At 28.1% G+C, this 20,825-nt stretch overlaps 3 protein-coding genes across 4 annotated transcripts in view; 1 reads left to right on the top strand and 2 right to left on the bottom strand.

Annotated features, from left to right (window-relative positions):
* The first annotated feature begins 856 nt into the window (after positions 1-856).
* Positions 857-2,793, top strand: LOC111622490 (differentially expressed in FDCP 6 homolog). Of its 2 annotated transcripts, none has more exons than XM_023364880.1 (6): positions 857-930; positions 1,010-1,096; positions 1,441-1,513; positions 1,596-1,801; positions 2,018-2,220; positions 2,295-2,793. In XM_023364880.1, the coding sequence occupies exons 3-6, from the start codon at positions 1,474-1,476 to the stop codon at positions 2,671-2,673; spliced, it is 828 nt and encodes a 275-aa protein (XP_023220648.1). In that variant the 5' UTR covers positions 857-930; positions 1,010-1,096; positions 1,441-1,473; the 3' UTR covers positions 2,674-2,793. The 2 variants fall into 2 exon arrangements, with proteins under 2 accessions (XP_023220648.1, XP_023220649.1); XM_023364881.1 differs by having other exon boundaries at positions 861-930; positions 1,450-1,513.
* Positions 2,794-2,846: 53 nt separating this feature from the next.
* On the bottom strand, positions 2,847-4,068 carry LOC111622491. The gene is made up of 4 exons (XM_023364882.1): positions 3,983-4,068; positions 3,432-3,637; positions 3,163-3,355; positions 2,847-2,979 (listed from the first exon to the last, which is right to left on the bottom strand). Exons 1-3 carry the CDS (start codon positions 3,989-3,991, stop codon positions 3,247-3,249), a joined length of 324 nt encoding a protein of 107 aa, XP_023220650.1. The 5' UTR covers positions 3,992-4,068; the 3' UTR covers positions 2,847-2,979; positions 3,163-3,246.
* A 2,262-nt stretch (positions 4,069-6,330) lies between these two features.
* The window catches only part of LOC111622514 (SUMO-activating enzyme subunit 2-like), a 38,443-nt gene continuing 23,948 nt past the window's right edge, over positions 6,331-20,825 (bottom strand). The window contains 9 exon segments of the mRNA XM_023364915.1: positions 6,331-7,028; positions 15,754-15,872; positions 16,101-16,206; positions 16,268-16,306; positions 16,986-17,043; positions 18,110-18,163; positions 20,045-20,146; positions 20,246-20,385; positions 20,734-20,818. Coding sequence (XP_023220683.1) covers positions 6,916-7,028; positions 15,754-15,872; positions 16,101-16,206; positions 16,268-16,306; positions 16,986-17,043; positions 18,110-18,163; positions 20,045-20,146; positions 20,246-20,385; positions 20,734-20,818 — 816 coding nt within the window. The 3' untranslated portion in view covers positions 6,331-6,915.

Below are 20,825 nucleotides of genomic sequence, written 5' to 3'. Positions count from 1 at the left end.
AATACATAAATTATTTTCTTAAATATGTTAAAATAGTAGCAAAATTATCCAAAAAAAAAAAAAAAGTTATTTTTGAAGCTAATATTTAACAATTTGATTTGATACTCTTTTAGTAGTATTTTTTTTTGGGGGTGAGAACTAAATTTAATTTCTTTCTAACTGAGAATATTTTGTTATTGTAGATGTTGGCTACACTAATTTAACGTTTTTTTCCCAACGTTTATCGTCCGTAGAGCGAATAAAGAAATCTTTTATACAAATTAGTCATTTGGCCAAAATGTTTTTCATCCGTAAAAGTTAATTAATCATAAAGATATTTCTACTTCTTTAAATAAGAAAAAAAAAATTCACATATGTAACTGTTAAGCCCAAAATTTAAACCTTGGTGTATATTCTAACTTTTCTCGTAACTAAAAATAGTCGTTAATACGAATTTTTAACAAATTTTCTGTTAAAGAAAATGCCATTTTGTAAAGGAAAGATGAAAAAGTTAAAGTTGAAAGAGCGACGTTTAAGAGAAACGAAGCGTAACAACCCCCGAAACTTGTGTTTTAAAACGGTGCAAATGGGAGTTTATTCCTTTTCGAAAAGGTTCAATTTAAAAAAAATCGATTTAAAGCTTGAAAAAAATCAATTATTTTGTCATAAGCTCCCCTACACACCGCATGATATCATGTTTTTTATATAAAAAAAAAACCTAAGTCGTGGATGAGTCAAATGTCCATTAACTAAGCATCCCTCTACACAGCATTGTTTAAATATAAAAAAAAAAAATAATTAATTTTTTTTTTTCAAAATTTAAATCTATTTTCTCTTACTCGAACCTATTAAAAATGAATAAACTGAAGAGAAATTATCTTCATCACAAGAATTAAAATGAACAATAATAATGACGATCTTCTATTGTTTCTCTTAAAACGAATGGCAGAGGTAAGGAAATGTTTCTATTTATCCTACAGAAAAAAAAAAATGTCTAAATGATGATGATGATTTTCAAATTCATATCTAGATTTTGGCAAAATATTAATACATTTTTGGGAAGATAATTTGGATAAAGAACAAAGAAAACATTCTCCAAAATTCCAATCTCACTTCCGTGAGTTAATAGCTCTTAGATTAAGAATAATTGTTGTTGTTCATAAAAAAAAATACCTTTTAATAGTTATTGGGAGGGGATTATAGTGACGTTTCTTTTCTATTTTTATCTTTAAAGTTTCTAAGATTGCATTTTTGGCTCTAGATCGCTGCGATTTAGATAAACACGAAAGCTTTTAGTGCAATATTTTCGAAAAATGCACCATCGAAACTTTAAGTTATGCTCGAAAAAGTTACTTAAAATATTAGTTTACTGTATATTAGATTATTGAATATAACTATTTTAGTATTTTATTATTGAATATTTTTTTTTTTAAATAAAATAAAAACAAATAATATCTACAGTCTTATTAGATTTGCAAATTAAAAAGGCGAACAATGATCTCAACTGACGATTACATCTTAGAGAATTTAAAAGGTAAAATACATACTTAATATCTTAAAATTATTATTTATAATTTAATTGCGTACTTAAAAATGAATGATTTATACTTATTTAGCCGATAAAGGAGCAAAACTTCTATGCGAAGCATTATTAATTTGGGATGCCGAAGCTCGACAAATTGTAGTGGATGCCATTAATGCTGCCATTCAGGAAGCCCTCGAAGGAATCAAAGTTGCTATTCGAGAAGCTTTAAAAAATGCTTTCGATGAAAATAATAAACAAATTAATAACGTTACCAAAAGGCACGATTACCAATTGAAGGTTTGTAATTTTGATAAATCTTTCCAATAGTTTTTAATAACAAAGCATTCATGCGTATTGTGCCCAATTCAGCCAGTATGATTGAAGAATAGGGAACAATATTCCTCTCCAAACTCATTACCCATGATAAATTTTAAAGTTCTGAATAGGGTACCTCATCTGGAGGTACGTTGCATAAACTTTCAAATCTTTTATTAAAAAAAGAATTAATTTTAGGAAAATTTGAAAAGTGCCGAAGATCGTATTCGAAGAGAATTAGAAAGAGAAATAGAAGAAGAAAAGCAAAATTCTGAAGAAAGAGTTAAAGAAGCTGTTCAAGATGGATTGGAACAATTCAAAGAACATCTTAAAATGGCCATCGAAGAAGCTGAAGCACAAGAAAAGAAGAATTCCAAAGACAAATGCAAAAGACTTAAACAGTAAGAAATAAGTATATCAAGGAAATAAGATCGGTTATGAACATATTAATTAATATTTTACAATATTTAAACAGTGAATATGACGAGAAATTAAGAGAAGCAAAACGAATTGCAATAGAAGATAAAGAGAAGTGTTTGATAGAAACTGAAAAGAAAATGTTAGACTATAAACAAAAGATAATAGAAGAAATAAAAATGGAAGGAATTGCAACAAGAAAAGAAAATTTGAAATTAGATAAAGAAAAGTTCGAAGAAATATTAGAAAATCTAAAAATTAAATTGAGACAATACGAAGAGGAAGAAGAAAAATTACAGCAGCAATTAATGGATATTTGTAAGAGCAAATCCCAAGCAGAGGAACAATTGTCGAATTTGAAACAACTTCTAAAACAATTTATCGAATTGGGAAGTAAAACTGAAGACACCACTTCTTTACGTTTTCGAAAATATTAATATACAATTTCTCTTGCTTATGAATTAAATTTTCTTCTTACTTATCCATTCTAACAGCGATTAAAAATGGCACTTTTATTACTTTCGACAAGTATTTATTAAAATTTTAAAACATTTAAATCTATTCTTGTCTCATTTTCTATTATAACAAATAATAAATATATATATTTTTTCTGTTTATTGTTTTCATTAGTATATCTTTTATAACTTACGACAATGGATGTAGTTAGTTCTACATTCGGACCCTAATCTAATCCCTATCAGTCCCATTACAGACAACTCTTTCTAAGATTTGGTCTTTTTTTTCTGTAAGAAAATAAGTAATAAACCCCATTAAATCTCTTATTTCATCAGTCGATTGTTCTCATATATATATATATAGGAACCAATAAGAAAAACACTTATAGAATAATTTTTCATTTTTTCAAGATTACAAATTTATTAATAATTATAAAAATTTATTTGAGAATATTAAGAAATTATCATTACGTTTCTTTAACATAAAAATTATATATCTTGCTACGAGATTCAAATAATTTTTGTTAAAAAAATACAATTTCTTCTTCAAAAATTTCAATTTTGACCAGTTGTACGAGTTCTTTGTAGATATTTAGAATATTCTTTAATTGTCTTCTTCGTATTGGCTCTATGGCATTTCTCTGATAATCTCAGCTCGTATTCTCTAACGTTAGAAGAAAAATATAAATTAGAAATTTGTTAAAAAATCAAAATTGAAGAAAGAAAGAAAGAAAGAAAACCTTTGCAAGTCCATCAGTCGCATTTCTACATTTTTCAACTCGTTTAACCAATCGGTATCGACAGTCTTGATTAGTTTATTACGAAGGAAATGATGTACTTCCTTCAGTGTAAATTTAATTCTTTCTTCTGTTTTTCGAAATTCAGCCAATATCTTATCTTCTATTTCTTCTACCAATATTCCGGTTGCAGCGGCTACAGCCTTCTCCTACAAAAATTTAAGATCGTTACTTCAACCCGATTGTATCCATAGTATTGAAGACGAACACGACCAAAAACTTCATCCATTTGTTCCCATTCCTCACAGTATTGGGTTGTTTAGAGTAAAATCTGTGTTACAATTACGAAATTATTTATTTTATTGCTATCGATAATACATCTTAACATCGAGACTTTGTTCTATAACACTAAGAAAATCATATTAAGACCATTTAAAAGTAAATTTCAATGACTTCAATTCTTAAATATATGGATACAAGAGATATTAGGGGAACGATGGACTTCCTCTATACGTTACGTGAAACCATATAAGAATTATATTTTTAGATATTACCTGAGCCATTTTGACTGATGGAAATCTTTAGCTGCAATATTTGAGACTAATTTCCCATTATAATAATAACAATAATAGCAATTAAAATAACATTATTACATATAAAAAATGAAGATTTTTGTTTCTTCGTTTGGCATTAAATTTTACGAAAAAAAAATCAATAGTTATTATTTATTTATTCAATATTATTTTTATAGAGATAAGTATCAATAGTCATAAATGGTAGGGCTTGAAGAACATTATGTTATACAGCTTGTAGATCAAAATTAATTAGTTTTAAGTGACACATTCACTAAACAGATAAGTTCATGATTAGGTTTCAATGATGCTATTCTCTATAAACAAAGAAAAATAAGAGAAAGCAGACTGAAAATATAATACTATGTATATATTAATGTTAGTGTGTGTATACAGAATTTTTTGTCAATCTTATATTAAATTACTCAATCAAGATGATAAAATTGTTATTTTTTGTTAGAAACTTTAGGGTTTTCTTATACTAGTTAATAATGAAATTAATACACTACAATCAAACCTCTGTATTTCAGATAGCTTCTTTGTAAAGTATTTTTTATTTTATAGATAAAGATTCAGTCAGTATTGAAGTGAAAAATTAAAACATCTTAAAACACATGCCTTAATTCGTTTTGCATAGTAAATATATATGTTATTTTTACAATCTTTACATCCACATTTATAACAATCAATAGCACATTACTTCTAGAGTCGCCAATGAGTTTCAATTGATTTACTGTTTCTACTGTTACTGCCACGCAATAAATACATCTCACCCTTCGTCAGACTCTGCATTAAGATTTTTATACTCCTGTTCCGAGTATAAAAAACTTAGTAGTACAGATTTGTATACATATATAATTATTACCAATAGCTATATTTTTAAAGCATATACTGTAGAAAGCATCAATTTCTACAGTATATGCTTATCCAATTGTCTATTCTTGAAATTATGATTTACTCAAGACTCCAAAAATTTTTTCCTGCCAATACATAAGAATTTAGCAGTTTATCAATAATATATAATATACCTGAAAACTTCTGTATTATTATTTGAGCCATGTTTTTAAATCTTCTATCCTCTTTACAACTATACAATTACTCCACTTAAGATAATGATTTTCCATTCAATGTCCAGAATCCTATAAAAATTCAGAAAAAGATTTATACATTTCTGTCTGTCTATATTTGGTATCTGTCAAAATACAGAGAATATTTTATAAGAATATATTTTAATTTTTATATTAAATACAAACAGAAGTAACTTCTTAATCATATTAACTTCATAAACGATTCTAGAATTCTGTAATTAAAAGATCCAATTAATTTTATGATGATGATGATGATGATGATAAAATTTATGTTGAAGTTCACATAATTATTGAAAACATTTTTAACATGTTTTGCCAAAAAATCTAGTTGCAGCTGTAAATTTACACTCCAAAATGATGCTATAAGTGGTAGATGAATCAGTCAACATAAATACATGAAGGTAATAAATTCTTATCATTTTTCTCATTTTCTGTTAAAATGTAGCAAAATTTTGGAATAGAATGTATATAAATATTTATTCTAAAAGTTTTCAATTAATGTTTCTTTAAAATACTGTATTAGGAATTGATATGAATTAAATTTTGTTATATTAATCATATTATTTTTATCTATAAGATCACTTTTCTCTTTACTGAAACTTATAGTTTTTGACATTTTTCCAAGTTTTATTTTTATCAAATTTATAAAAAAAAAAAAAATATTTGCTTTAACTTCAAAAAAATGAGGAAGTGAAAATAAATAATTTGATATGAAATACAAGACACTTTGAAACTTGAAGTTCTATATTATGAAATTTTCTAATTTAAGAACATAAAATCATTAAAATAAATCACTGTAAACTACATTAAATACACATTTACTGAATGGGTTTGATGATGATTCTTCATTTATTAATTTTTCTATATTTTATTGTTAAAAAATAATACAAAAATAAATTTTAATTAATTTGCATACAGAAATCATTGTTTTTCTTCTTATAAACTTCTAAGGGAAATTATTGCGTAGACACGAATCATTTCTATCTGATAGTTTGTATTAAATTACACACATTATAGTAAATAAAATATATTAATACATAAAGTGCCATCAGTTTATATGATGATAATTGCAAATGTAAAATATTTGTATTCTTAAATATTCTGATTTAAAAGAAAATTGTGTAAAATTCATCAACTGAGTTTAAAAGATACACTTATTTTTCTTTAAAATTTATTTAGAAATATATCCTAAACAATCTAAATCAATATTTATATGTATATAAACCAAAATTACAATTTTAAATGATTACAATATATGCTTTCTAACAGGGCAGTAGGAAGGTTTCTATGGTTGTTCGATTTATCATTTTTAATTTTCAAATTTTAATAATTATATGCATTTTTATGCTAATGTATCATTATGTTATCTATAATGATTACAATCAAAAGACTATATTAAAGATTAAAGTACTTTCATTCTTACATATATTTCATTTTAATTTCCAAGTTTTTAAAGAGAAATTACATAAATTGGCACAATCATCATTAGTATCAGTTACTATTATAAATACAGTAAATATTTGGACTAAACAATTTCACAATTACGAAAGAAGTCACAAGGGGGTTCTTCAATAACGAGGTGCATGTATGTATCTGATCGTTCGAATCGTCACTTATAATCCAATACGACACTGACCGAATCGAGTGGGTGCTATAACAAAAGTCATAAATTTATCTTTGCATGGAAAGAACGCCACATCCACCATAAGTTAGAGCTACTCTTACAATTTTAAAAATATTTTTCTGTAATGATGATGTGATAAATACAAGATGTGTCTAGATGAAACAATAAAGGCACAAAATTCGAACACTTTCTTTAAAATTCATTCATGTTGGCTCCAAGAAAGGTTTCTTTGAATGGAACGAATCATCGATGTCAGTCGAAGCTTTTCTCTTTCCATTGTACTCAAAATTTTCGACTATCACCACTTCATCCATATCTAAAAAGAATGAACAGAGAGTGTTTATAATTAATCAATATAGCTTTGTAAACAAGAAATACACAAACTGCAAAAAAATCATAATTTCTTACCATAATTCATAACAATATTTACACAAATTTTCATTCATTTGTAAATAATTAAAAGAATATATTTACTGTGAGAGAAGCAATTGTGAGTATATTTGTAAGAGAATTAGAGTTATGTTTTAAGAATAAATTTTTAGAATATTGAAGCACTTTTCAAAACAAAAATTTTAATAAATAAACAAAGAGAAGTAATGTAAAAATTCTTTGTAGTTCAATTATTTTTCCATATGGTAAAAAATTTCACTCCTGCTTTTATAAACTAATTAGTTTCTGAAAAACTATTGTTAAATAAGGCTATCATATTTCCCAAAACATCAGTATCATAAATTTAAGGAAAAATGGTTATCATCAGCGGCATGACATGCTGTCCATGGAAGCTGTGGAAACACCTCTTCCCATGTATTTTAGAAAATACAAAGGAAGCAACTTTGAATTACTTAAAATTAATATTTTATTATAACCATATTATGTATCTTATTACAAATTTCTATACATGTGAAAAACAATGATAAGATTGCTATTGTATATTTGAATGTAAATTTGTATATTTATATTTCCAATGGAAGCACTGTATTGCCGAATAGGGGACAGTTTCCACAGTGAAAATATTTGAATGGTGTAAAGCAGCCAGATTACATGCATTTGCACATGCACTTTACAGAGCATCAACCTCTGGCGGTTCAGCTAGTGGATGCTACACACCAAAAAGTCATAACGCTTCCAATGATTCCATCCATTAGTCACTCATAGGGAGCTATTTGACTAAATGCATTGTTTTAAGATTTAAAAAATAGAGAATATTTTATGTTATTTTTATGTACGTTTCTTTANCAGATTTCAATGTTAAACTAGTAATTTTCAGACAATCTAGAATTTTTATCACTTTTAGATGTTAATAATTTTAAATATTATGAAAAACAATTTCCCAAAGAGTTTTAATTCTTTACATAAATCAAAAAATTCTTCATAAAATTTACATAAATTATTTAATGAATTGCAATATTTATATTTGCGTCCAGACTATATCACTCTTAGACATAAAAAAATATTATAATTAATGATGATGTGAACAAAGATGTACTAAAAGAATTATATGATTTAATATCATTAATTTTTACGGTGCCATGTACCAGTGCTTCTGTTGAGCATCGTTTTTCAACCATGAAGTGAATTGATAAATTGGCAAGGAACACTCAATCAAAGGAAAGATTGTCATCATTAGCATTGCTTTCAATAGAAAAAGAGCTTTTAAATACTTTGATGGAATCAAAAACAAGCGACTTTTATAATAGAGTAATTAACGACTCTGTGGAAAAAATTGCCGAATAGAGTTAGTTTATAGAAAATATAAAAACAAACAAGTTTTTCTATCATTGTTTATATCATGTCAATTTGTATTATGTATGTATTATTTGTATTTTAAAATTAAAATAAATAAATAGTTTATTTCTGTCATTTCCAGTATTCCAATAGTTTATTTCTGTCATTCATGTTTAAAATTTTTATGCAGATGTGAGGTTCTGGACAGGTCCAAACCATCATGAAAGATGCGGAAAAAAGCTAATTTAAAAAAAAATTTGTTAGTTTAAAAAAGATAGAAAAAAATCATTTGTAGTTGGACACCCATTTCTTTATATCAAACTGCAACGCAGAAACCATAAATTGTGGAAGAAAGTCATCCTATGATCAGTGGAAGATCAAATTCATCTTCAATTTTGACCTTTCTAGCACTCCAGGTAGAAGTCTTGTTACACTTAGTAACGAGGGACCAGCCACTCGAAAAGTGTGATTGAGGGAGAATGATCAATCAAAATGGATAAACAGAAGAACAGAGATTGATATAATCCCCGACAATCAAGGACACCTCACACTTGGTTAGTTAACATTCCAAATAACCAAAATGCAGTGTATCAATGCACAAAAAAAGAGCAGTTTCTTGTCTATTGTGCCAACCTGTAACCCATGACACTTTGGACTTACACAGTGTTGCTGATGCCAACAGACAAAGTCTCTCCATCTGTCTTTCGGACTTGTCAACACCACTGCCCCGGGGCACCTTCGATCAACAAAGGACCTCAGCGACACCCAGGACCAGTGCCGTGACTAGGCAGGTGCAACAGGTGCACCCGCACAGGGCCCACTTGGAAGAGGAGCCCAAAATGCATGTATTTGTTTTATTACTTTTCCCAAACCTAATTAATTAAGGGACATAAATGCAAATTCCTGCACAGGGCACAGGAAAGTTACAGCACTGCCCAGGACATCTGAACAGCTGATTGTCCTAAAGCAAACTATTTTGTAGATAGTGTAAATTTATTTTATGTTAAAATAAACAATTTTTGTTAGATACTTGTCATCTTTGTCTCCTCTGCCATCAACCCACATATGAATGGACTCTATCTCATATTACAACTCTAAGTTGGAGTCTCTGCTCCACCAAGTGGCACTACAGAAGTACAAAGAGACTATTTTAATCATCAATTGCAAACACTGAGTAATCACTGTGGTGTATGAACTATAAGACTGGACTGAGATAAATGCTTGAGCTCTGGCAGCACAACCTGATGGGGACTAGCCTTTCTTGCTCCAAGCTTGATCCTCATACTTTGTAATACAGTTTTGGTGCAGTAACCTTGCATCTTGAGTCCTCTACCAAAAAAGAGGGGGTATCCCATGCATAGTCATTCAAGACGATGGGACTGCTAGTCTCGACACGTCCAAACAGCTGTTCATCTACGCAGGATGCAGCCTAATACAAACTGTAGAATCCTCTTTAAGATGAGGGTCCAGCCCAGTGATATACAATTTTTTTCTTTCTTTTCTGATATACAATTTAGATGAATGGATTCTAGACCATCACTGATGCACAATTAACTGATTGCTCTTGGAAGTTGGCTTCTTACAGAAACACAGCTTTCCTATCATCAAATGTCATGGCACACCACTGATATTCCAGGAAAAGTAGTTTGAACTACATAATACAACAACAAGATAGTCATAAATAAATAAATGTAATGCTTAAATATGCATTTCATACAATAATGAGAGAAAATTCATGTCATAAAAATAGGATTGTAAAGCATGTTATTGTAAAGAAGGGATTTATTCTATTTCACCAAATATTTTATGTAAAATCTAAACCAAAAGATTAATAGGTGTTAATAAATACAAATTATTACTTATATTTCCAATTTTTGTTATCTTGAGAATAATTTAAGTTATTAATAAATAAATTGTTCTGTCATAAGAAAATTATATTACTTATTATAATGTAATAAAATAGAGTTACACAAGAGAAGTTGTTTGAAAGCTTCTCTTGTGTAACTATTTTATTACATTATCAATTCATAATATTAACTACACAGTCAAAGCATTGGCACAAAAGAGATCTTTCCAGCATTTCACAATAATACATTGTATGTAGCCCTTAGTGCATTAATTTCATTACAATAGTTACAGGAAAATAAATAAATTCATTCCAGGAGAATCATGCCGCGGCTTGCTCTTCCCATCGTGTCATTCATGGGGTAGAGGTTAGTGGCTTGGCCTATCGAGCGAAGGTCGCTGGTTCAACCCTCATTGATGCAAGTTTTTTTTGTGGGTACGTTCTCCCGGTCTGCGAACTTATGTAAATACCAATCAATTACCATGTTTCTACCATGTCTCTGTAGATATAACAGCCATCTCTCAGGCTGAGGGTGCTTCTTGTTCTTCTACTGCAAGCTGCAGGAGTTGTACATTGTCAGAGTTAATAAATACCTTGGTGTTCCTAACGACTGATTGCCGTTTGTTCCCGCAACAGTATGTAGCCCTTAGTGCATTAATTTCATTACAATAGTTACAGGAAAATAAATAAATTCATTCCAGGAGAATCATGTAAATTGTGCAGAAGTTCCATAGCAATACATACATTTTCCAAACATAAAACACAAAATGCAAAGTAAAATGTAATCTTGACAGATTGTATGGTAATATAAAATACTGATGTCCTTAAAAAACCAACATATAATCTGCTAATTGGTAGAGCTCTGCAATAATGTCTTGTACTTACAAATACTACTGTGAAATTATTATATTATGGGAAAATGAGACAAAATGCACAAGGAATAAGAACACTGATTCCACAAGTGTTTTCCAGCTGTACCAAGACCAAGATGTTTTCAACATGTACTACAGCAAAATAAAGCTAAATGCTTATAGACAATTTCATGGTGAACTCAGGATATATTCTTCCAATTAGAAAGTTCAGACTATGTACGAAAAATTTTTTTAATTTTTGAGTCTATCTAACAATCCATTAACACAACCACAGAAGTACCCGTGTTACGGGTACTTCTGTGGTTGTGTTAATGGATTGTTAGATAGACTCAAAAATTAAAAAAATTTTTCGTACATAGTCTGAACTTTCTAATTGAAAGCTAAATGCTTTTTGTATTAGTTTATGTAATGTAATTAGACCAATAATTGGTTTTTATCCTTTACTGTCAGATATTCTTTGTATGTGTGAGACATCAATCCTTCATGTGGGAAAGAAGTCATGAGAGATGTAAATAGCATCTGTTTACTGTCAACAATGGTGACTTGATATCCACCCATGGGATCTATTCCTGTGATAAAACAAACTGACTATCATTTGTGTGACCTGGACGTTTTCAGGTGATTGGAAGAATATGGACTGTCTGTCTGATAACTGCATATGCAGGAGTCAAAAAGTTCATTTTGAGTATGCAACAAACAGTTCAAGGACATTTGAAAATGTGTAAAGGAGAATTCAGGTATTTTTTTGTGTGTTAAAGTTAGCGTGAGACACTATTAGTGAAGGAATAAGAGAGTTCAGGGTTCTTCAAAGATGTGCAACAGAGAAGTTTGGAGATTGAGAGAACAGAGTATGTGGATTATTTTCTGCTATGGGAAGAACAGAATGCAAATTATTTACCAATGCAAATAGAGAAGGACTAGAAAGAAGACTTAGACAAACAACAGGAAAAAGACAAACTGATGAATGACTCATCTACCTGAAAATAACTAAGAAATTAATAATGTAAACCTTGTTCTCTCTACAACATAGTAATGTATGTAAAGATTCTTTTTTTAATAACTTTCAAAAAAGTTTCCTCGTTGATCTGTTGAATAGTGTTCCATTCAGATCTACACATTAGCATAATACCTTTCAAAAACAAACACCAAAAAAATTAATGAAAGACTCAACTCCAATTAACCATTCAGGCCAAAGGCCATAGCAAGACAAATGACATTTAAACATGTAGTTGTAAGAAATCTTAAACATTATGCTAAATCCTCTTAAAATGTTCCCTTCCATTATCCTCATGTTAAAGATAGCGAGAAAATGTATGTACTGTCTTGGAACTATCACACAATTTATACATGCTCCTTTTTTTTTTGGATGAATTAATTTTACTGTAACCTTACAGTAGATCTAATGCATTTTACACATATACTCATGCATTGTTGTAAAGATCTCTTTTGCATCTAAATAAATATTAAGTAAACACTATGTATATATATATATATTGTAATCATTCAATAATCATTAATCATAAGTGTAATATTAATATATAAATGAATACACAACTGTAGTTTTAATAAAGATATGAATAATATATCGCTTTCAACCCTTAAAACTATTTAACAATTAGTCTAAATCAGTGTTTCTCAACCTCTAATGAATCGTCGCCCCTTCAATAAAACCATTACAAAGTATCACCCTCTTCACTTCAAAATTCTGATGCCCAGGGCCAAGGCTAACGCCAAATTCGTACTGCATTGAATAGACTAGTGACTAGTATAATGTTATTTGTTTAATTATTGTATGATATAATGAATAAAATATCTAATTATTCTTAATATAAAGTTACTATATCACCCAGAAAATTGTTTTTTGCCCCCAAAATATAAATTGTTACTAATTGTCCATCAACATGGAAAACTGCCCACATGGGGGCGATATCACCCCATTGAGAAACACTGGTCTAAATCAACAAGATGCATATATATACACACGGGCTTATCACACCAGTCAATGAAATTAATTAACAAATTCTTTAATGATTATTAACACTTTAATAGTAAAAATTTACAATAAACTGTGGTTCCTTCACCATGTACAGTACAGTACATAATATAAAACACTCAAAATGCATTTTGGACATAATAAACAGTTACTCTTTAATAAAAATTCTTTGCTCTTTTCTCATTTGAACCAGTTTCCCTCAGCCAGCGTCCAGATGAACATTACTTTTGAGTGTACTATGTATGTTATATCTATTATTCTAAATAAAACATTTCCAAACAATTCCTTTATGTGAAATTTATCACATATTTACATATATAAATCAGGAATTCTATTAAAAAAATAAAATAAAATAAAACAGTTCTTTTCTGAGTCAACACACAACTGCATACAATGTTGCCAATGTTCAAAGCAATTCTGCAGATAATTTTCTGAAAGGCTTTTGAGAATTTTCATTGTTTTTGCTTTCACATCTACCAACAAAAAATGTGTTCCTTTGAGCACCAACTTCATCTTTGAGAAGAGATAGACTCAAGGAGCAGGTCTGGCAAATACAGTGAGTGCTTAAGCACAGTGGTGTTATGAATAATTAAAAACCACTTCACAGACAAAGCATTGTGAGCTGACAGATGGTCTTAGTGTAGAATCTAATTGTTTCCTTCTCATGTGCTCACACAATTTTGTCAAGTGTTTACGGTAATATTGCTGATTTATCTTCTGGCAGCTGAGAACCCACTCCCTCCACCATTACAATACCCTAGATTTCAAGAAAACAACAAGGCCTACACTTTCTCTACCTTTCAAAAATTGTTTGTGCCATTCGAAAACATGTATGAAACAGGCACTCTTTGCTCAGTCAATAATTGAAAAGATACAATCATGAACTTCTTCACTTTCACAAGAAACTTGATGTTAACATGCTGTTCACCGTGAATGCCAAAACTTTCTGAATGATTGTAAGAAAAGTCTATATTTGAATATGCTTCCATTCATTCCATTTAATGAACTGAACTTTGTCTCACGGTGACAGGTTAGAACATGCTCTTAACTATCACTTTGTCTCTCTCCTCCTACTCTCAGTTTCTAAGCTATAGGATTAGTCTTTTTTTGTGTCAGTTCTTATAAATTTAACTTCAAATTCATAATCATACAATATTAATAATAAAAAATTTTTAAAAAAATATTTCTAAAAATAATTATAACATAGCATTTTCTTTTGCATCAACAAATAATCTGTGTAAAGTTAAAATATTTATACTAGATGTATTTAAAGCAGGGCTGTCCAACTGGCGGCCTGCGGGCCGTATACGGCCCGCCAAATAATTTTTACGGCCCCCGAGTACATTTTACTATGAATAAATTTATGTTACTAAATTATTATTATTAATATTAAAATTATTTTACTATGTGAAAATTTAAATCTAATTTGAATTTAAAGTAGGTACTATTTAGTTTGCGTAACTTCACTTAACCTGGCTGAATACAGCAGCAACCTTCTTGGCCCCCGAAATGTTTGGTGAAGAAAATATGGCCCGCAGGCTATGATAAGTTGGACAGCGCTGATTTAAAGTATTTTCATTAGAATCCTTCATTAGAATTCTGAATAACAATTCAGAATTAATAAATTCAATTATTATTTCTGAATTGTTAATAATAGAAATGAAATAAATTTTTCATTCTTATTCTTTTCAAGTTGTTATACAAACAATATATATTTCATAATATAAACATGTACAAACATTATATTACATATTATATGCTGCAGCAATAATCTGCTATTGAAATAATAACTAAATATATTTTCATTATTTGTTCTGCAAATAAGTAAGCATATTTAAAACTTCTAAAATAACTCATTAGCACAGTTAGCAGCATTAAAACAGTATTCACAGACTGTAATTCAACAGATAAATACAGTAATACCTCGACTTACGTGAACCCGGAGTTACGCGAATCTTGTTGATTTGTCTTTTGTTTGAGTGCGCCACGCAACTCTTGATTACTCACTCTCCCCACACTATTGTTCAGCTTACATGTTCGGACATGTCGCGTGGAATCGACACATAGCTACAATTTATTTTGTGTTATTTATTTCTGTGTTTGTTATACCTACGGAGACTTGAGAGACTAAATGTTGTGATTTCTTGTAACCATAAACTCGTTAATCTTATTTCGTCTTTTGATTCAAAACACGAGATAAGATTAACGAGAACATTTATTAGCTTACATACACCCGACTTGAATTTTACACAAATTGCGAAATTATACCCTGACTTACGCGAATTTGACTTACGCGGTTATCGCTCGGTCCCACCTATTGCGTAAGTTCGGGGTATTACTGTACCCATAAAGTTCAGAGTTACGAAAACACTTTTATTTTATAGATAATTACTTATATGTATATTTACAATGCTAAAAAAATTAAATAAAGCAAATCATATTAGAATTTACAAATGAAAGTTTTTCTCATTTTATAAGAATTGAATTATACAAGAACTGAATTGTGAACTTGGATGTGGAGACCTGAATGTTGTTAACTGTACATTAATTATGATAATATCTGAAAAATGAAATTCATTTTTAGGAATTAAATAGTAATGCTTACCATCCACTTCAAAATGATTTTCTACACTTGTTTCATTTGTTTCCATTGAATCATTTTTAGGTTTTATATCTGATATTTCTCCATGCAATTCAAATTCTTTATCATCATCTAATCTATCACTTAAAACGATTTTAAAAGCACATCAGTTTATTTTATTCAAAAAATTAAATATGCCAAAATTAATTAACAAAAAATATATTTCTTATATAACAAATAATGTATACAGTATTATTTAAATTAATTTATAATGTAATATTCTTAGTTATACACATGAAATGCTATAATTTTATTCTAGTTATTAATCAATAATATATAATATACAGTATTAATAATAAAAATTTACTTACACATGTAAAATGTTAAGCACAATTTCAAAATTTTGGAGAAAATCATCACATTTTAATCGAGTACCATGTCGAATGCCAAAATCACTAAGTACTTTTTCCTTGTTATCTAAATTTGGTTGAAATCAGATATAATAAATAGAAATACAAATATTTAAATGTAATTTTACCTTCAGTTTCTCCTTCTTCACTTGATATTAGAATAGTTCCTTAAAATATAAATATTATTATTATTATATGTATTTAAACACACTAAATAAATTTAAAATATAAATTTTCTATAATAAAATTATGATTAAAATTTTATACATTTAAAAAATTCTATCTAAAAGAAAAATCAATTGTTTTTGTTTTTGTGTATGTAGATTTACTTTACAAAACAGTAAAAAATATTTTGTCGCTACATCAGTCATCTACATATACAAGTAACAAAAGCCATAAAGTGGTAATAAGCATCAAAAACTATTCAATTAGTACAATAACTAAAATTTTATTCATTATAGTCATTAATGCAAATTTAAATGTAATCAGTAAAAATATGCAAATGTTTACCGCAACAAATTTACTCAGTAATGATTTTACATTTAATGAATTTATACAGAAATAAAATCATATTCAAAAACTGCTAGCATAGTTTATGAAGTTGGTTACTTTCATGCTCCACAGTGAGAATATAAAAAGATTAGCAGAATACAAACAAAATATTAGAAACTACTTTTTTCTAATGATGTAATGATAGTGTTAACAATATTCAATATAAATCAACAAACTTGTTTGTCTGTAAATGAAATTTCATTTTATCAACTTCTCTTTCATTACTAATGTAACAATTTTTACTGACAAATATAATTTGTGAACAATTTTTTATTATTAAAAATTTCAATTTACCTTTTCCATCGTCAATTTCAACATCTGGAGCTACCATGTGAAGTTGGCCTTTCAATATCTACAAACATTTTAAAATTTTATTTAATAATTTTTAGAAATAAAAGTTTTATCATTAATGCAATTTAAGAAAGTTTCATCAAATTTTACAAGAAAAAATTTTAATGTCTTTAAATAAATATTAAAAAAAAATTAAGTTTCTAATACATTACATAAATCAAAATTATAACACAACAAAATAAATTTAATATAAATTTATTAAAGTAAAGTTTTTATTTGAATAACTCCTATTCTAAACTATTAGAAAAAAAATCCTAAGTTTACTTTTGCTAAACATTTTTGGTTTTAATTTCTATCTTTGGAATAGTTAATACACATTGAGTTTTACTTTATACACATGTTCCAATACTATTAATAGTTTAAATCAAGAGTGAATTTCAAGAAAATTTTTGATTTAAATAAAGTCAAAATTTAAAAAATTCTTTATCAAAAGAAAACTTTCTTCTTAAGTTGTTATTTTAACTTTTCAATAGTCATTTTTATTTTCATATTTTATTCACATAATGCTGGCATTTATTTTGTAATAATTGCAGAAAAATGTTTAATAGATTATTTATTTTTGAAATTTAGCTTTCATCCAATCCTGCTTTGTATGAATATAAATTGTTATTACACTTATGTAAAATTTCTGTTTAAAAAACTGAATTTAATATTACTAATATATGACAACAGTGCCTACACATCCCAAAATATGTATATTAAATACTTATCATATCATTTATAAAACATGCAACTCTCAAATAAAAATATTAAAAAATGAGAAATTTTTAAAAAATTAAATATAATATTCTAAATTACCCCTGAAATTCAGCAATTAAAGATTTCAGAAATAGGAGAAAATGGTTTATCAACATAGTAGTTGTAGGGCTTATTTACCATAAATTATGACAACTGATGATTAAAAAAAAACAAATGGATTTGGTATGCAGAAATTACTTTTTGATAATATTCATTATCTTGATTACAAGTATAAAAGTGTTGAAAACAATAACATTTATATTTCATATATCTATAGAATAAATGAAAACTTTTGATTTAATAAAACTTTTATATAACACAAAACTTACCTTCTCTTCCAAACTTTTCACTGATGTAGTTTTTATATTTAAGCTGACAGAGATCTAATAAAAAAATGAATAATTAATATTTTAAGAAATAAATAGTTTATAATGTAAATTCTGCCAAAAAAAATTATTTTTTAAGATAAGTTTTATATTTTGATATAATTTAAAATATTCATTTAGCAATGTTTTAAACTGCTTCAGCTGCAAATTTAAAACAATTTCATTATTAAATTTCCTAATATCAATTATTATAAACATATATTTATACATTGATTATTTTTTAATTGACTTTTTGAAAATATTACATTTTCATCTAAATCTTGTTTTGTTTGGCTTAAACTTTAATCAGTGCACAATTTCATACCCATACCAACAATTACAATTATCTGAGCTGATTATCAAATTATAATCACTCTCCAAAACTGAAGCTGTTGACAATCATAATTAAAGACAATAATTTTTTTTTAGCTGTAGAATGCTGATGTGTCAACTTAATGATAGTTAGTGTAACTGATAGCAAACCATACAGTAAAATGTACAAGGCATGTTTCTTAAGTACTGTTTTGATATTAAAAAAACACAAGCTCAATTTTTTTAATAATTTTATTCTTACATGAAAGCCTTTACCTTAATCTACTTTTCAACATAATTTCCTCCAATAGTAAGGCACTTATCAGATTGTATAAGGTCTTGGGTTCATTGAACCACATGTGGACAGGCATTGTCAAGAAGCAAAACAATCCCCTTACTGAGCTTGCCATGCTTCTTGTTTTGGATGATGAAATCGTAAAGTGTCTTTTTTCTCAAATTTTTGCATCAACTTTCTGTACCAAGTCTTCTGTAATGACAGACAGTCACTCATTATGCTCCTCGTCATGGACATTACTAAGGCCATCTTTAAATGAACTCTAACCCAGTGTTTCTCAACCTGTAACGAACCATCTCACTAAATTGTCACTTCAAAATTCTGAGGCCGAAGACCAAGGCTAATGCCAAATTCGTACTTCATTGAATAGATTAGTGACTATTATAATGTTATTTGTTTAATTATTGTACGATATAACGAATAAAATATCTAATTATTCTTAATATAATGTTTTACTATATCACCCAGAAAATTGTTTTCACCACCCAAAATATAAATTGTCACTAATTGCCCCCTCAACATGGAAAATCGCCCCCATTGAGAAACACTGCTCTAACCCATTTTCTTACCATTCCATCGCTTATAATGTTTTTTCATACACCTCACTAATCTGCTGATGAATGTCATCCACTTTCAAGTCTTTTGTATTAAAAAATGTATCACCGTGCATACTTCACAATCGACAGGATTTTCAATTGTCTGAGACATTTTAAACACACACAGACATATGTAAAACAAACAAATGCTTCCATAATGGCATCTGTGGCTAGCCAACAGATGCAGGTACTCAGTACACATTTGTAGAACACCAACCACAGCATTGCACTGGTCCTATTTTAAAACAGTACTTACTTAAAAAACATGCCTTGTATATTAATATCAAATATAGTTTTCATAATTTATATTGGAAAAAAACTTAAATTATCATTTCCTGACATCAATTTTAAAAATTGATTCTCAATTCACCAAGATTTTCGTTACAATTAGTGCTAATTTCTCTCTCTCTTTTTTCTTAAACTCTTCTCCTTAAACTTAAATATTAAAACTCTTGCTTTTGTTATCATTATTAATTTTTTAAACTGAAGCATATTTTTTCACAATTAATGAACAATAATTGTTGCTGTAATGTAAATAACTCCTATTTCGGTTTCATGTGAAGCAAACTATAAACATAAGATGATTAATCAACAATCAAGACGATTGCAGTGCAAGGACTGCTGGAAGTTTCACTGAAGAATGTAGCATAAGATATCGTTTTTAAGGCCTACACGATAATAAAAATAACATCATACCTCAGGCTTTTCTGAACAAACATAACACTTTGGATTTGGTTTGTCTAAAATACAAGGAACTAATAATTTCTTTCTTTGATTTGGTTGTTTGTTTAAATAAATCTGAAATATTATTTAAAAACTGGAAATAAATATTTGATAATGTTTAAAAAATTACAAACGTCAATAAATGATTACTATTTTTCAAAGAAAATAACTTACTGTTCTGCATTCTTCTAATTTTCCAATTAATACTTTAAGTAATTGTAATACTATTAATCCAGCAATAATTGCATTTGTGGTGGCAATTGCAGGTATAATATTACCAGCCATAGCTATATAAAAATTAATTGCTTTTAGTAGTTTTACATATTATATTTTAATGATTATTTTAGATAAAATCTTTTCTTGAAATTGTCGTAATACTTTATATACATGTACACATCTGCAGAGATGTGAATTTACTACACGAGATAAAATACTTTGTGTTTAGACTTTCATATATTATTATCGTACATTACAAATTATTGTTTATGATATTTAAATTCAAAATGTATTAATAAAAAATCAATAATACAGGGTTCCTACTCAAATTTTTGTTTTGAATTCCCTGACTTTCCCTGATTTTCCCTGACCAACTTTGTCCAAATTCCCTTAACTATAATATTCTAAATTACCCCTGAAATTCAGCAATTAAAGATTTCAGAAATAGGAGAAAATGGTTTATCAACATAGTAGTTGTAGGGCTTATTTATTTGCACAGGATGTAACAAAATCCATGCAATCGTCATCATCCTATAAT

The sequence above is a fragment of the Centruroides sculpturatus genome, unplaced genomic scaffold (assembly GCF_000671375.1).
Source record: "Centruroides sculpturatus isolate CEXI.00-Female unplaced genomic scaffold, Cexi_2.0 scaffold291, whole genome shotgun sequence".
Lineage (NCBI taxonomy): Eukaryota > Metazoa > Arthropoda > Arachnida > Scorpiones > Buthidae > Centruroides > Centruroides sculpturatus.
This window is presented reverse-complemented; position numbering and strand designations above follow the sequence as displayed.

Coding starts and splice junctions, on each gene's coding strand:
- LOC111622490 (XM_023364880.1), top strand. CDS start 1,474: ATGATCTCAACTGACGATTACATCTTAGAGAATTTAAAAG. Junction 1,514..1,595: donor CATCTTAGAGAATTTAAAAG/GTAAAATACATA, acceptor ATACTTATTTAG/CCGATAAAGGAGCAAAACTT. Junction 1,802..2,017: donor GGCACGATTACCAATTGAAG/GTTTGTAATTTT, acceptor AATTAATTTTAG/GAAAATTTGAAAAGTGCCGA.
- LOC111622491 (XM_023364882.1), bottom strand. Junction 3,356..3,431: donor CGACTGATGGACTTGCAAAG/GTTTTCTTTCTT, acceptor TTCTAACGTTAG/AGAATACGAGCTGAGATTAT.